The 16,344-nt window shown below is 40.6% G+C and overlaps 1 protein-coding gene across 1 annotated transcript in view; it reads right to left on the bottom strand.

Moving 5' to 3' along the window:
- obscnb (obscurin, cytoskeletal calmodulin and titin-interacting RhoGEF b) overlaps nucleotides 1–16,344 on the bottom strand; it is a 533,110-nt gene that overhangs the window by 418,676 nt on the left and 98,090 nt on the right. Inside the window, 4 exon segments of the mRNA XM_059971780.1 lie at nucleotides 4,980–5,084; nucleotides 5,271–5,432; nucleotides 9,962–10,115; nucleotides 11,396–11,508. Coding sequence (XP_059827763.1) covers nucleotides 4,980–5,084; nucleotides 5,271–5,432; nucleotides 9,962–10,115; nucleotides 11,396–11,508 — 534 coding nt within the window.

The following is a 16,344-nucleotide window of genomic DNA, read 5'->3' as shown; positions in this document are numbered from 1 at the left end:
TACATATTTTTGTAAGAAATGCCTGACCTGAAGATATCGCAGGAAATGTGAATACGAGAGAGAGTATTTAGTTACTAATTTCTCAAAAGACATCAATCGGCCATCTTGGAACAGATCCATGAAGGAATAAACTCCTTTATTCCTCCAACGAAGAAAGGTAGTATCACTTAATGAAGGTTTAAATAAATAATTTCAATAAATTAAACTAAAATGTTTAAATTGTATATCGTTACTATTTGACAAAGGGGAGACTGTCTAAAATGTTTCTTAATGTTGATAGTCAGTGTGACAGATGTAAAACCGAGACAGCCACATTGACACATATGTTTTGGTCGTGTTCAGTTCTGAAACATTTTTGGAAGTCTATTTCCTCTATAATTTCTAAAGTTTTAAAAATTAATTTACAACCTAATAAATTGACAGTTTTATTTAGTATTATCTCTCAGTATATTCATGGTATTTCTCCATCAGACCAACATGTAATTGCATTTGTTACATTAGTCAAGTCAAGCCACTTTTATTGTCATTTCAACCATAACTGCTGGTACAGTACATAGTAAAAATGAGACAACATTTTTCAGGACCATGGTGTTACATGACACAGTTCAAAAACTAGACTGAACTACGGAAAAAAACACAGGAAAAAAAAAACAACTGCATGAGACTATAGACCTACCCAGGATTGCATAAAGTGCACAAAACAGTGCAGGCATTACAATAAATAATAAACAGGACAATAGGGCAAGGTGTCAGTCCAGGTTTTGGGTATTAAGGAGTCTGATAGCTTGGGGGAAGAAACCGTTACATAGTCTGGTCGTGAGAGCCCAAATGCTTCGGTGCCTTTTCCCAGATGGCAGGAGGGAGAAGAGTTTGTACGAGGGGTGCGTGGGGTCTTTCGTTATGCTGTTTGCTTTGCGGATGCAGCGTGTAGTGTAAATGTCCGTGATGGCGGGAAGAGAGACCCTGATGATCTTCTCTGCTGACTTCACTATCCGCTGCAGGGTCTTGCAATCCGAGATGGTGCAATTTCCGAACCAGGCAGTGATGCAGCTGCTCATGATGCTCTCAATACAACCCCTGTAGGATGTGATGAGGATGGTGGTGGGGGGGGGGGGAAGATGGACTTTCCTCAGCCTTTACAAAAAGTAGAGACGCTGCTGGGCTTTCTTTGCTATGGAGCTGGTGTTGAAGGACCAGGTGAGATTCTCCGTCAGGTGAACACCAAGAAATCTGGTGCTCTTTACGATCTCTATCGAGGAGCCATTGATGTTCAGCGGGGAGTGGTCGCTCCGTGCCCTCCTGAAGTCAACAACCATCTCTTTTGTTTTGTTCACATTAAGAGACAGGTTGTTGGCTCTGCACCAGTCTGTTAGCCGCTGCACCTCCTCTCTATAAGCTGACTTGTTGTTCTTGCTGATGAGACCTACCACAGTCATGTCATCGGCAAACTTGATGATATGGTTCGAGTTGTGCATTGCAGCACAGTCATGGGTCAGCAGTGTGAACAGCAGTGGGCTGAGCACGGCGCCCTGGGGAGCCCCCGTGCTCAGTGTGATGGTGTTGGAGAAGCTGCTTCCGATCTGGACTGACTGAGGTCTTCTAGTCAGAAAGTCTAGGATCCAGTTGCAGAAGGTGGTGTTCAGGCCCAGTAGGCTCAGCTTTCCAATCAGTTTCTGAGGGATGATTGTGTTGAATGCTGAACTGAAGCCTATGAACAGCATCCGAACATATGTGTCTTTTTTGTCCAGGTGGGTTAGGGCCAGGTGGAGGGTGGTGGCAATGGCGTCATCTGTTGAGCGGTTGAGATGGTACACAAACTGCAGGGGATTCAGTGAGGGGGGCAGCAGGGTCTTGATATGCCTCATGACGAGCCTCTTGTAACACTTCATGATGATGGATGTTAGTGCAATGGGATGGTAGTCATTTAGGCAGGACACTGAAGACTCCTTCGGCACGGGGACGATGGTGGTGGCCTTGAAGCACGTTGGAACGGTGGCGCTGCTCAGGGAGATGTTGAAGCTAGCAGATGTCAGTGAGAACATCTGCTAGCTGGGCTGCACATCCTCTGAGCACTCTACCAGGAAGTCTGGTCCAGCAGCCTTCCGTGGATTGACCCTGCACAGGGTTCTTCTCACATCGGCCACGGTGAGACATAGCACCTGGTCATTTGTAGGAGGGGAGGACTTCCTCGCCGCCACGTCATTTTCTGCCTCAAACCGGGTGTAGAAGTTATTCAGCACATCTGGGAGGGTGGCATCACCTGCACAGTCAGGTGATGTTGTCCTGTAATTGGTGATGTCCTCGATGCCCTTCCACATGCATGTATTGCCGCTGTCCTGGAAGTGGCTGTGGATTAGCTCGGCCTGTGCACGCTTTGCCCCTCTGATGGCTCGGGACAATTTGGCCCTTGCTGTTGTTAGAGCTGCCTTGTTGTCTGCTCTGAAGGTGGAGTCGCGGGACCTCAGCAGCGCACGCACCTCTGTGGTCATCCACGGCTTCTGGTTAGCACATATAGTGATGGTCTTGGACAGAGTAACATCATCAATGCACTTGCTGGTCACTGATGCTGTGTACTCCTCTAAGTTGGTAGAGTCGCTATCGGTTGCAGCCTCCCTGAACATGTGCTAGTCAGTGTGCTCAAAGCAGTCTTGAAGAGAAGAGATGGCTCCTGCTGGCCAGGTTTTTATCTGCTTCTGAACTGGTCACTATTGGCCAGAAGGGCTATTTTGTTAAAATGGAAAGGTGCTTCCACTCCTACTTTGATACAGTGGTTTTCTCACATGATGTAATGTCTTAATTTGGAGAAAATAAGAAGTCAAACTTTTGTTCCTCGATTTGATTTTGAGAAAAGTTGGGGTTCACTCGCCCGCTACTATCATCTGATTTGAGTTAATTAACATGGTTTCCTTCCGATTTTTCTTTAAATGGATTTGAGTTGGCGGATTGATGTTTTTTTTAATGGAAGCTTGTATGATGTATAGCTCCAGGTTTGTGCTCCCAATGGGTTTTTTTTGGGTTTTTTCCCAGTTAGTAGGGGTTCTTTTTTTTCCCCTTCATCTTCTTTCAAAAAATATTTTTAACACTTTATTTTTTCTGATTATTATTGATATATTGCCTAGCTTTGTTAATCAATTACTTGCTTGTTTAATTCCTTATTGTACATAATGACATATTGACTTAATGTATCTTTTATTGTTAATCTTCAATAATTAATAAAAAGATTTTAAAATGAAAAGTGAATTATGTTAAATGTGTAAATATTATATTAATTGTTAATTGGATTGCAAATCCAAAATTAAAGAGGTATAATCACAAAGTCTTAAAACCATAGTTCACTGAAAGTCATATTGCAGGCAAATATGGTTCTGATTGAGGCAATTCAGCTAGTTTTCCTTCATAGGTAAAGAAAAAGGATATAAAAGTTGAGATGTTAAAATGGAACTTTATAAAACAGTGGTTAGATTGCATTTGGATTTTTATATGCAGTTCTGGTTGAATGGGATGTTATTCTGTTACAGACAGTGCAGAGGAGATTCACCAGAATATTAAACAACAATCAAGATTCTGGAGGAGCTTAGCAGATCAGACAGCATCAGTGGAGGGAAATGGACAGTCAACGTTTCAGGTCAAGATCCATTACTTGGACTGAAAAACCAACATAAAATAATTTTAAACAGGTAAAATGATGGGGTGGACCAAGATATAGCAATCAATTGATAGATCCAGGTGAGAGGGATGATAGGCAGGATAGAAGAGTGGAAGTAGTGATAGAGACCGGGAGTAATAGATGGAGGTGACAAAGGGCTGTTGATATCGAAATATGCTATGAGAGAAAGATGGAGCATGGAATCAAATAAGGGAAGAGAGGTAAATGGGAATAGAGGGGTGAAAAGAATGGGAGTGTGTGGTGATGGGCAGATAGAGTGGGTGGAGGAGGGAAAGAAGTATGATGGTGGGTCTGGGGTGGGTGTAGGAACTGAGTAGATCAGGAGGACAGAGGAGAAGCAGTCACAGAGCAGAAAGCAGAGAAGAGTTGGAATGGAAAGATTTGGCTGGTATGGGATCACATTATTGCAAACAGCAGTGGCAAAGAATGATGTGCTGTATGCATACATAGGCTACTGGAGTGAAAGTATGTCCGAGGGTCATCTACTATACCTAGTGTTCCTGGTGCAGCCTCCTCTACATCGGTAAGACACTACGTAGATTGAGAAACTGCTTCATCGAGCACCTTCACTCTGTCCACCATTTTAATTCTACTTCCCATTTCCATTCTGACATGTTGGTCCTTGGCCTCCTCAATTGCCACGATGAGGCCACTCTCAGGTTGAAGGAGCAACACCTCATATTCTGCCTGGATTGCCTTCAGCTCGATGGCATGAGCACTGATTTCTCAAACTTTGTGATTTCTCCCCTCTACCCTTCTCTCTTATTCCATCCCCATTCTGGCTCTCCTCTTACCTTTTCTTTTATCATTACCTGCCTATCAACTCACTCTGGTACCCTTTTTTGCTTCCCATTCCCCCAGGGTCCAACCTCCTCTCCTATCAGATTCCATCTTTTCCAGCCCTTTACCACTTCCACCTATCACCTCCCAGCTTTAATTCACCTGGACTCACCTATCACCTGCAAGCTTCTACTCATTTCCATCCCATCTCCTTCTTACTCTGGCTTCTTCCCCCTTTGTTTCCAGTCCTGATAAAGGACCTCAGCCAAAAATGCCAACCGTTTATTTCTCTCCATAAATGCTTCCTAACCTGCTGAGTTCCTCCAGCATTTTCTCTGTGTTGCTCTGGATTTCCAGCATTAGAATTTAGTTAAATCTCACCTCCATCCCACAATCTGAGGGAGTAAAAATCTTTGCATTATGACTCCATTGAAATGTACAGACCTGTGCAGAATATCTTGTGTTTATGTAATATAGAGTACAAGAGCTTTTTCTCTCAAAGTTTCTCCATTGTTCCTCCAAGAATTCTTACCTTTAATTCGAAGGAAAGCTCTGGAAGTGGCACTTTCAGCAACAAACTTGATCTCTGCAGCATCTTCAGGCTTCACTGATTTAAAGAGTAGAATATGCGTCCTTCCTATATACAAAACAGTTGGTTATATCTAGATCTGCAACTGAAAATATAAAATGGATGTGTGCAAAATGGGGCTTTACAGCATCCACTGACTGGGCATTACAGTACTTGAGTCCTATTGGAAGCATATATTTGAATATACCATATACCAATCTAAAATCACTTTAAAATAATCAAGAAAAATTCTACCTTCTTGACGTAATTTCACATTGTCCCCAGCTTTGATTTTTACGTTGTTCTTAAACCACTGAAAATCGACTTCATCATGTGAAATTTCACATAAGAAGGAAGCACTCTCCTGCTCAATCACTTCCAAATCTTCCAAAGGCCGAACTACTTTGATATCACGAGCTAAAGAAAAACAAAGCAGTAAATCTTCTATTTAATGCTTGAATTTGCCTCCATAGAACTTCTTGCCTACAGTAACAATTTTCAACCATAATTTACAGAATGCAGTTGAATAGGGTTGGGAGGGATAATAAATCAGCCACGATTGAATGGTGGAGCAGACTCATTGGGCCAAACGACCCTATTACAGCTCCTATATCTTATGGTCATATATACACCTCTACCAAATCCTTGGACTTTGTTGGTTTTTGATGCAAGCAATGCATTTGACAAATAAAGCTATTCTGGTGTGTTAATGTTCTTCAAGGTCATGAAATATGCCATTCTTGTAAGTTCACCAGTGTATTTACTACTTATCTGCCCTTGAAATGGCTTGCAAACTAATTGGTACAGTGAGCAATCAGTGTGCACAACAAATGTCAACCTTGTAAATCCACAAACCAAAATACTGGTCTAGCTGTTTAAACCAGAATTCCTTATTTGATTTTCAATCCTTCCATAAAGGAGCATGGTAGAAATTGCACTTGCTGTCTAACTGTATCTATTTAATAAGTTCTAACCTCTAACTGCTTGGACAATATAGCAAGTTCATTAGAGATAAATTGTACGATACAGTCATGCAGTATTGAAACAGGCCCTTTTGCCCAATTTATCCTCTGCAACCATGGTGCCTTCCTGAGCTAATCCTATTTAGCTGCATTTGGCTCGTCTCCCTCTAAACCTTTTCCTATCCATAAATCTGTCCAAATGTCATTGAAATAGTGTTAGTATACCTGCCTCTACCATTTTCCCCGGCAGCTTGTTCCATATGCTGACCAATCTCTGAGCAAAAAAGTTACCCTTCAGGTCTCTTTTAAATCTTTCTACCCTCACCTTAAACTAAGATCATACGATATAGGAGCAGAATTAGGCCATTTGACCCATCAAGTCTGATCAGCCATTTTATCATGGCTGATCCATTTCCCTCTCAGTCCCAATCTCCTGCCTTTTCCCATATCCCTTCATGTCCTGACTAATCAAGAAACTGTCACCCTCCACCTCCACAACCACTGTGGCAATGAATTCCACAGATTCGCCACTCTCTGGCTAAAGAAATACCTCCTCCTCTCTGTTCTAAATGGACATCCCTCTGTTTTGAGCTACATCCTCTGGTCTTAGACTCCTCCATCATAGGAAACATCCTTTCCAAATCTATCCTGTCAAGGTCGTTCAACATTTGATAGGGTTCAATTAGATCTTCCCTCATTCTTCTAAATCCCAATGAGTAGAGACCCAGTGCCATCTAACACTCTTTATTATAAGCCTTATGGAATCATTTTTATGAACCTCTTTTGAATCCATGTTAGCTCATCCTTTCTTAAATAAGGGGCCTAAAGCTGCTCACAGTACTCCAAATGAGGACTCACCAATACCTTAACATTGCATCCTTGCTTTAATATTCTAATTCCCACGAATTGAATGATAACTTTGCATTTGCTTTCCTTACCACTGACTCAACCTGCAAATTAACCTTTAGGGAATCTGAAACACCTTGAAGTCATATAAATTCAAGGGCTTTCCCACATTCATTTTTCTCATTGCAACTTCAGTGCAAGACCATAAGACCAAATACACAAGAGCAGAAGTAGGCCATTCAACCTATCGAGTGTGCTCCGCCACTCAATTATGTGCTGATCCAATTCTTCCAGTCATTCCCACTCCCCTGCCTTCTCCCCATCCCCTTTGATACCCTGGCTAATCCAGAACCTATCTATTTCTGCCTTAAATGCACCCAATGACTTGGCCTCCACAGCTGCTTGAGGCAACAAATTCCACAGATTTACCACCCTATGACTAAAGTAATTTCACTGCATCTCTGTTCTAAATGGACCGCCTTCAATCCTGAAGCCATGCCCTCTTGTCCTAGACTCCCCTACCATGGGATATAACTTTGCCATATCTAATCTGTTCATGCCTTTTAACATTCGAAATGTTTCAATGAGATCCCCCCTCATCCTCCTGAACTCCAGGGAATACAGCCCAAGAGCTGTAAGACGTTCTTCATATGGTAACCCTTTCATTCCTGGATTCATTCTCATGAATCTTCTCTGAACCCTCTCCAGTGTCAGTATATCCCTTCTAAAATAAGGAGCCCAAAAGGGATATACTGACAATTGTGTAGGCAGATTGACTGGCACTGCACTGACTTGTTATGTCAATTATCATTATTACTATAATAAAAATTAAGAATCAAACAACAAAACAGCAATAATTTTCTAAATAGGCTAACTTGAGCAAAGTGAAGCAGGGCTGTACACTCATTCACACCAAACAATGTTCTGTTCTCTATCCATTACAATGTAGGGTATTTGGTAGATCAACCAATTTTGTACTTCAGTTTACAAGTTGATGAAAATTGGATAGCTTCTAGTCCTTCAGTTTTCAAAAAAGATTAACCTAGTTTTGTTACAGTTGAAGACATGGACTATGCATCTGACACCATGACCAATGTGGTTAGGATTAGCTCAGAATTTCATGAGGTGTACACAAGCAAACATCCCATCTTCTCCCCCTCCATAGCTTAGGGCAAGACCAGTACTCTTATATGTTGTCTCTGACCCTTTTATTTAATTTTGTGCTCTAACCTGTTGGAATTCCCTTTCCTTCCTTTATCCTCTGTGCTTCATGTATTCAAATAAAACTGTAATATTTTGTTTACAGAAATCTTCTCTATCTCAGTTTTACATTCTACATTTTCTCCATTGTATCTACTTCCATAATCATGCATCTTAAACTGTATTTCATCATTCAAGCCCATGCTTTGTTAAACCTTTCCTGGATCTTACTTTGGTTTCACCCTTATTATCAGATGGGGAAGGAAGGGGTGGAGATGCAACTGTGCCTGGAGACACAGCGGACACAACTTCATATTCTACTTGCATAGTCTAAAGCCCAAAAGCATGAACAGTGAATTCAACCTCTGTTCATTTCTCTTTTCTCCTGATTCACCCAGGTCCTCCCGTATACTCTCTTCTCTCCTAACTCTTCTCACTTCTCATACCCCCAGCCATCGGTGTCCCAGTTTCTTACCCTTCTCCCAGCTGCTCAGCCTATCAACCATATACTCCACGCACTCAGTTCCCATCCCCTCCCTTCACTGTTCTCCTCTTGCCTAGCACACTTATCGTATCCTTACAGTTAACATCAAATATCACAATGTAAACTCATTACGTCAATTTTATTGCAAAGTAACATAGCTTATATAATACAACTATTATTAAATCAAATGTCACAGAGCAGAAATAATTAAAATGGTAAATCTAGTTTCATTGGTACATTTCTCCATTTAGCCACCCATTCTTCCAAACATTATTTCATTTCTCAAACTAAAATTCTATGAATATTTACATATAATGGGTATGTTTAACAACAGTAGAATATTTCTAAATCACTTAATCCCAAGTAATAAAATATCTTCCTTTTACACAAGAATTTAAGTAGTAAAATAGTAAGAGCAAGGCCAGGTCCAATGAACCTTCAATCTCACCTGCTCTACGAAAAAGTAATGGCTGACCTCTAGACGCAATTTCACTTTCCCATGTGATCCTCATAATACTTCACAGACTAAAAGTCTACCTCAAGCTTAAATCAGTCAATGCCCACAGCACATTTCAGTGAAGATTTCCAAACATTTACAACTTTCTCAGAGAAGGAATTCAAACCAATCTCAACTCTACACTCAACTCTAATGGGTAAAACATACTTGTGTATTCACACTGTCAAAATCCCTTAGGAGCTTTTATGCTTCAGGAGATAATTTCCACAGAGCCCAGGCTTAATCTTTCTATTTCATTTAATAATTTAACTATTTACTGTTAGAAATTTTTAAAGATTGTAACACATGAAAATAAACCAGTTGACATAATGTATTTAAACTTTATGAAAGTCTTTGATATGAAAACAAATGGATATTATTAAACATTATTGAAGTGCCTGGCATAATGGTAGTATGGTGGCATAGATTAAAAGTTAGTTAACAGATAGAAAACAGAGTAGGATTAAAAAAGTCATTTTTGGGCAGGGAAATAATGACTAATGGCACACAAAAATATATCAGCTGTTCACAATCTTTATCAATGATTTGAATGAAGAGATACAGTTTACAGTCAGTTCATGACACTAAACTTGGCGGCAATGTAGGCTTTGGGGAGGATTCAGAAATATCTAAAGGTCATAGGTTAAGGATGAAAGGTGAAATATTTAATGGGAACCTGAGGGGAAACTTCACTGTATGACACTCACAGGGTGATGCAAGTATGGAATGAGTTGCCAGCAGAAATAGTAGATGCAGGTTCAATTGCAACATTTAAGAGAAGTTTGTGTTAAGTACATCGGTGGGATCCTATACACAAATATTTACATGTACTGTATAATTGTCTATTGTCTTGCAGTTCAGATAGAATCATTTTGGTCAAGCAAGCAGAGATATCAGAATTACTTTATTAAAACTTAACAGTGGTATAAATAAGGACCAATCATCACTAACCACATACCATGGACAGTGAGCATAGCTGATGACTTGCAATCCACCGCATCACATGTGTATTGTGCTTGGTGTTCATGTCCACATTGGTAAATGATAAGACTCCTTTTCCTTCCTTTAGATATAATACTATATCCTTTCCCTGGTCTAATTTCCACATTATCCTGCAGGAAATTATAATGATTATATGAATTATGGTTATATATAGCTGTAAATTTAGTCATTATGTGACACCAAACTGATTTAACAGCACTTTCTTGTTTCTGATACTAGAAATATTGTTCCAATCTCTAGTCGGACAATAATTCAAAAACAGTGCAAGGAAACATTAATGACTGAGATAAATTTGTAATTTACCCTGTGGCAAATCACTCCTAATATTCCAGACAGAACAGAAGGATTAAAGAACTTATCAAACATAGGTGTATATAATTGTGAAAATGTAGGCCTCCGTTAGTCTCGATTGACTATGGATTTGCATCTTGAAAAGTTTCCAGGGCGCAAGCCTGGGCAAGGTTTTTTTTAAATGGAACACAAGAAAGTCTGCAGATATTGGAAATCCAAAGAAACAAACACAAAATGCTGGAGGAATTCAGCGGGTCAGACAGCATTTAAAAAAATAAATAAAAGGTTGATGTTTTGGGCCAAGACCCTCCTTCAAGACTGAAATGGAAGGAGGGAGATGGTAGAATTTAAATCTAGAATTAAAAGCTCGTCTAACTTCTGAACAAAGATTTTTCTTATGTCAGACAAGAACTGTGAAACAAATGTGAGAAGGGCTTCATGGCTTAGATATAACCATTGCATAGGAATTTTGGCAAAAGTGCATGCATTTCTGGTTGCCACTCCATAGGAAGGATGTGGAGGCTTTGAAAAGGAGACAAGAAAAAGTTCACGAGGATGTTACCTGAATTGGACTATGTTAGCTATAAGGAGAGGATGGACAAGCTTAAGTTATTTTCTGTGCACCATCAAAGGCTGAGAGATGACCAGACAGAATAAAGATCAGTACAGAGGGTGTGCACTGATGAGTCTATTCTTGTGCTTCAAGAATTGCTTTTGCATAAGCATAATAGAGCCTCGCAGAATGTCCAGGTTAAATCAATTGGAATTTATTATATCCAACTTCCTTGCCCCCAATGCAAAATCATACAACTATTTACCTTGTCTATATAGGCCATTCTAGTCAACTTTAATGAAAATATAATGCTCATACGATTTGCAGTTTCTGCAACTACATAAACATCTCCAAAGTACACCACTGTGCAAATATGTAACCACCTTTGTAGCAACCACCAGGGAAGGGTAGTGCCTTAACAGTACCTGACTGACACTCTAATCAGCAGTGCCATAGATATTCTCTAATTTTCTGTTAAAACAGGAGTCTTCCATTACTTTTGTTGAATTTTCTCTCATTAATTGAACGATTTTTGTATCTTCATACCTTAAACCATTTAACTTCTGCGTTGGCTCTTGACAGTTCACATTCGAAAACAACTTTATCTTTCTCTGGAACTTTTATATCCTCTAAAAGTTTAACAAAGGTCACCACAGGCTCTGTTTAAAAAAAATAAGAGTAACTACAATGTGCAAAACAAAACTTGCAAGTTTAACCTCTCTATTAAAATGTAACGAGTGGACAATTACTCCCCTCCGTGTAAGCTGTGTTTGGCAGTATCAACCAACTTGCATCAGCTCATCTCAGCTGGATACCTCTGAGCACAATCAACATCCATAAAACTGAAATTCGAAAGAATGGTAAGTGGTGGCCCTGATTTCATGGCAGAACTTGACTGAGTTTGACATCGAGGAGTTTCAATAAAAATTGAAGTCAGTGAGAATTAACTGATAAAAATACATTTATTGGAAGTCATAACAGCACAAAGGAAAACTTGAAGGCTACAGCAGCAGATTCTGAGGCAGGAGAGTAGACATTACTTCTTTGTATCCAATCCATTTTAATTCACTTTGGGGTGTTATTTATTTATAACTAGAGGCTTTTCTTTTATACAACTGCTAATGCACAATGCTTACTAATTTATGACATTTTGAAACAATATTATGACTGGGAGAGCCAATGGGCAGCGGTTAGCTGTTAAGCTAGAGGAAGTTAGAGGATTGGGAAGCTTTTAAAAACCAACAGAAAGCATCTAAAAAGCAATATGGAGAGGGAAAAAAGTTCAAAGTAAATTTTATTTTCAGAGTTCATGTCACCACATACAACCTTGAGGGCATACTCAGCAAATCTAGAGGATAATAACTGTAACAGGATCATTGAAAGATCAAGTGCAGAAGGCAGCAAGCTGTGCAAATGCAAATATAGAGATGAAATCTGAAGGTAATCAAGTTAGCAATATAAGAGGATGCCAATTTTTTTTTTCAGATTATACAAAGAATAAAAGAAAGGCAAGTGTGGATACCAGGCTGCTGGAAAATGACACTTGAGAGGTAGTAAATAATGGGAGACAAAGAAGTGGCAAATGAACCTAACAAGTATTTTGCATCAGTTTTCACCATAGAAGATACCAGTCGTGTGCCAGAAATTAAATTACTAAAAAGAAGGTGCTTGGGAAGCTGAAAGGTCTAAAGGTAGATAAGTCACTTGGACCAGATGGCCTAAACCCCAGGGTTCTAAGAGGTAGCTGAAGAAACTGTGGAGACACTAAGTCGTGATCATTAAGGAATCACTAGATTTTGAAATGGTCTTGAGGACTGGAAAACTACAAATGTCACACCACTCTTTAAGAAGGGAGAGAGGCAGAAAAAGGAAATTATAGGTCAGTTAGCCCGATTTCAGTGGTTGGGAAGCTGTTGGAGTCCATTATTAAGGATGAAGTTTTGGGGTATTTGGAGGTATTTGATAAAATATGCCAAAGTCAGCATGGTTTCCTTAAATCTTGCCTAACTAACCCACCGGAATTTTTTGAGGACGTAACAGGCAAGATAGAGTTTGAGTACTGTTGGGGGGGGACAGCCTACCTGGAGGAAGTGACAGTGGCCGGGCCTCTGGCACAGAGGATGGCCCTGTAGCTCAGAAAGGTAGGGATAGAAGAAAGAGAACCATAGTAATAGGGGACTCGATAGTCAGGGGTTCAGACAGGCGGTTCTGTGGAGGTGATCGGGAGTCCCGGATGGTAGCTTGCCTCCCTGGTGCCAGGGTTCGGGACGTTTCTGATCACGTCCAAGATATCCTGAAGTGGGAGGGTGAGGAGCCAGAGGTCGTGGTACATGTAGGTACCAATGACATAGGTAGGAAAGGGGAAGAGGTCCTGAAACGAGAGTATAGGGAGTTAGGAAGGCAGTTAAGAAGAAGGATTGCAAAGGTAGTAATCTCGGGATTACTGCCTGTGCCACGCGACAGTGAGAGTAGGAATGGAATTAGGTGGAGGATGAATGCGTGGCTGGGGGACTGGAGCAGGGAGCAGGGATTCAAGTTTCTGGATCATTGGGACCTCTTCTGGGGCAGGCGTGACCTGTTCAAGAAGGACGGGTTACACTCAAATCCTGGGGAGGACCAATATCCTAGCGGGGAGGTTTGCTAGGGCTACGGGGCAGACTTTAAACTAGTAAGATGGGGGGGGGGGGGCGGGAATCAATTTGAGGAAACTATGGGAGAGGAGGTTAGTTCACCAGTAGATCAAGTAAGTAGACACTGTGTGAGGGAGGAAAGGCAGGTGATGGAGAAGGGATGCGCTCAGCCCGAAGATGTAGGGGAGAAGAAAGAAAAGGATAATAAATTTGAATGCATTGTTGGGGATGGAAAGAGAGGAGGAGATGGAGAGTATCTTAAATGTATCTATTTTAATGCTAGGAGCATTATAAGAAAGGTGGATGAGCTTAAAGCGTGGATTGATACCTGGAATTATGATGTTGTAGCTATTAGTGAAACATGGTTGCAGGAAGGGTGTTAATAGCAACTAAATATTCCTGGATTTAGTTGCTTCAGGTGTGATAGAGTAGGAGGGGCCAGAGGAGGAGGTGTTGCATTGCTTGTCCGAGAAAATCTTATGGCGGTGCTTTGGAAGGATAGATTAGCGAGCTCCTCTAGGGAGACCATTTGGGTGGAATTGAGGAATGGGAAAGGTGTAGTAACACTGATAGGAGTGCATTATAGGCCACCTAATGGGGAGCGTGAGTTGGAAGAGCAAATGTGTAAGGAGATAGCAGATCTTTGTAGTAAATACAAGGTGGTGATTGTGGGAGATTTTAGTTTTCCATACGTAGATTGGAAAGCTTATTCTGTAAAAGGGCTGGATGGTTTAGTTTGTGAAATGTGTGCAGGATAGTTTTTTGCAACAATACATAGAAGTACCGACTAGAGATGGGGCAGTGTTGGATCTCCTGTTAGGGAATGCGACAGGTCAGCTGACAGATATATGTGTTGGGGAGCACTTAAGGTCCAGTGATCACAATAGCATTAGCTTCAATATAATTATGGAGAAGGACAGGAATGGACCTAGAGTTGAGATTTTTGATTGGAGAAAGGCTAACTTTGAGGAGATGCGAAGGGATTTAGAGAGAGTGGATTGGGTCAAGTTGTTTTTTGGGAAGGATGTAATAGAGAAATGGAGGTCATTTAAGGGTGAAATTATGAGGGTACAGAATCTTCATGTTCCTGTTAGGTTGAAAGTAAAAGTTTGAAAGCACCATGGTTTTCAAGGGATATTAGAAACTTGGTTCAGAAAAAGAGGGATGTCTACAATAGATATAGGCAGCATAGTGTAAAGGAATTGCTCGAGGAATATAAAGAATGTAAAAGGAATCTTAAGAAAGAGATCAGAAAAGCTAAAAGAAGATACAAGGTTAGTTTGACAAATAAGGTGAAAGTAAATCCGAAAGATTTCTACAGTTATATTAAAAGCAAGAGGATAGTGAGGGATAAAACTGGTCCCTTAGAGAATCAGGGTGGTCAGCTATGTGTGGAGCCGAGGGAGATGGGAGAGATTTTGAACGATTTCTTCTCTTCGGTATTCACTAAGGAGAAGGATATTGAATTATGTAAGGTGTGGGAAACAAGTAAGGAAGTTATGGAACCTATGACAATTAAAAAGGTGGAAGTACTGGCAATTTTAAGAAATTTAAAAGTGGATAAATCTCCGGGTCCTGACAGGATAATCCCCAGGACCTTGAGGGAAGTTTGTGTAGAGATAGCAGGAGCCCTGACGGAGATCTTTCAGATGTCATTAGAAATGGGGATTGTGCCAGAGGATTGGTGTATTGCTCATGTGGTTCCATTGTTTAAAAAGGGTTCTAGAAGTAAGCCTAGCAATTATCGACCTGTCAGTTTGACATCAGTGGTGGATAAATTAATGGAAGGTATTCTTAGAGATAGTATTTATAATTATCTGGATAGACAGGATCTGATTAGGAGTAGCCAGCATGGATTTGTGCGTGGAAGGTCATGTTTGACAAACCTTATTGAATTTTTTGAAGAAGTTACGAGGAATGTTGACGAGGGTAAGGCAGTGGATGTAGTCTATATGGACTTCAGCAAAGCCTTTGACAAAGTTCCACATGGAAGGTTAGTTAAGAAGGTTCAGTCATTAGGTATTAATGCTGGAGTAATAAAGTGGATTCAACAGTGGCTAGATGGGAGATGCTAGAGAGTAGTGGTGGATAATTGTTAATCGGGATGGAGGCCGGTGACTAGCGGGGTGCCTCAGGGATCTGTTTTGGGCCCAATGTTGTTTGTAATATATATAAATGATCTGGATGATGGGGTGGTAAATTGGATTAGTAAGTATGCCGATGATACTAAGGTAGGAGGTGTTGTGGATAATGAGGCGGGTTTTCAAAGCTTGCAGGGAGATTTATGCCTGTTAGAAGAATGGGCTGAATGTTGGCAGATGGAGTTTAATGCTGAGAAGCGTGAGGTTCTACATTTTGGCAGGAATAATCCAAATAGAACGTACAGGGTAAATGATAGGGCATTGAGGAATGCAGTGGAACAGAGAGATCTCGGAATAACAGTGCATAGTTCCCTGAAGGTGGAGTCTCATGTAGATAGGGTGGTGAAGAAGGCTTTTGGAACGCTGGCCTTTATAAATCAGAGCACTGAGTACAGAAGTTGGGATGTAATGTTGAAATTGTACAAGGCCAAATTTAGAATATTGTGTACAGTTCTGGTCACCGAATTATAGGAAAGATATCAATAAATTAGAGAGAGTGCAGAGACGATTTACTAGGATGTTACCTGGATTTCAGCACTTAAGTTACAGAGAAAGGTTGAACAAATTAGGTCTCTATTCATTGGAGTGTAGAAGGTTGAGGGGGGGGATTTGATCAAGGTATTTAAAATTTTGAGAGGGATAGATAGAGTTGACGTGAATAGGCTGTTTCCATTGAGAGTAGGGGAGATTCAAACGAGAGGACATGATTTGAGAGTTAGGGGGC

This window comes from Hypanus sabinus, chromosome 6 (assembly GCF_030144855.1).
Source record: "Hypanus sabinus isolate sHypSab1 chromosome 6, sHypSab1.hap1, whole genome shotgun sequence".
Lineage (NCBI taxonomy): Eukaryota > Metazoa > Chordata > Chondrichthyes > Myliobatiformes > Dasyatidae > Hypanus > Hypanus sabinus.
The sequence above is the reverse complement of the archived record's forward strand: the minus strand, read 5'-3'. Positions and strand labels throughout refer to the sequence as shown.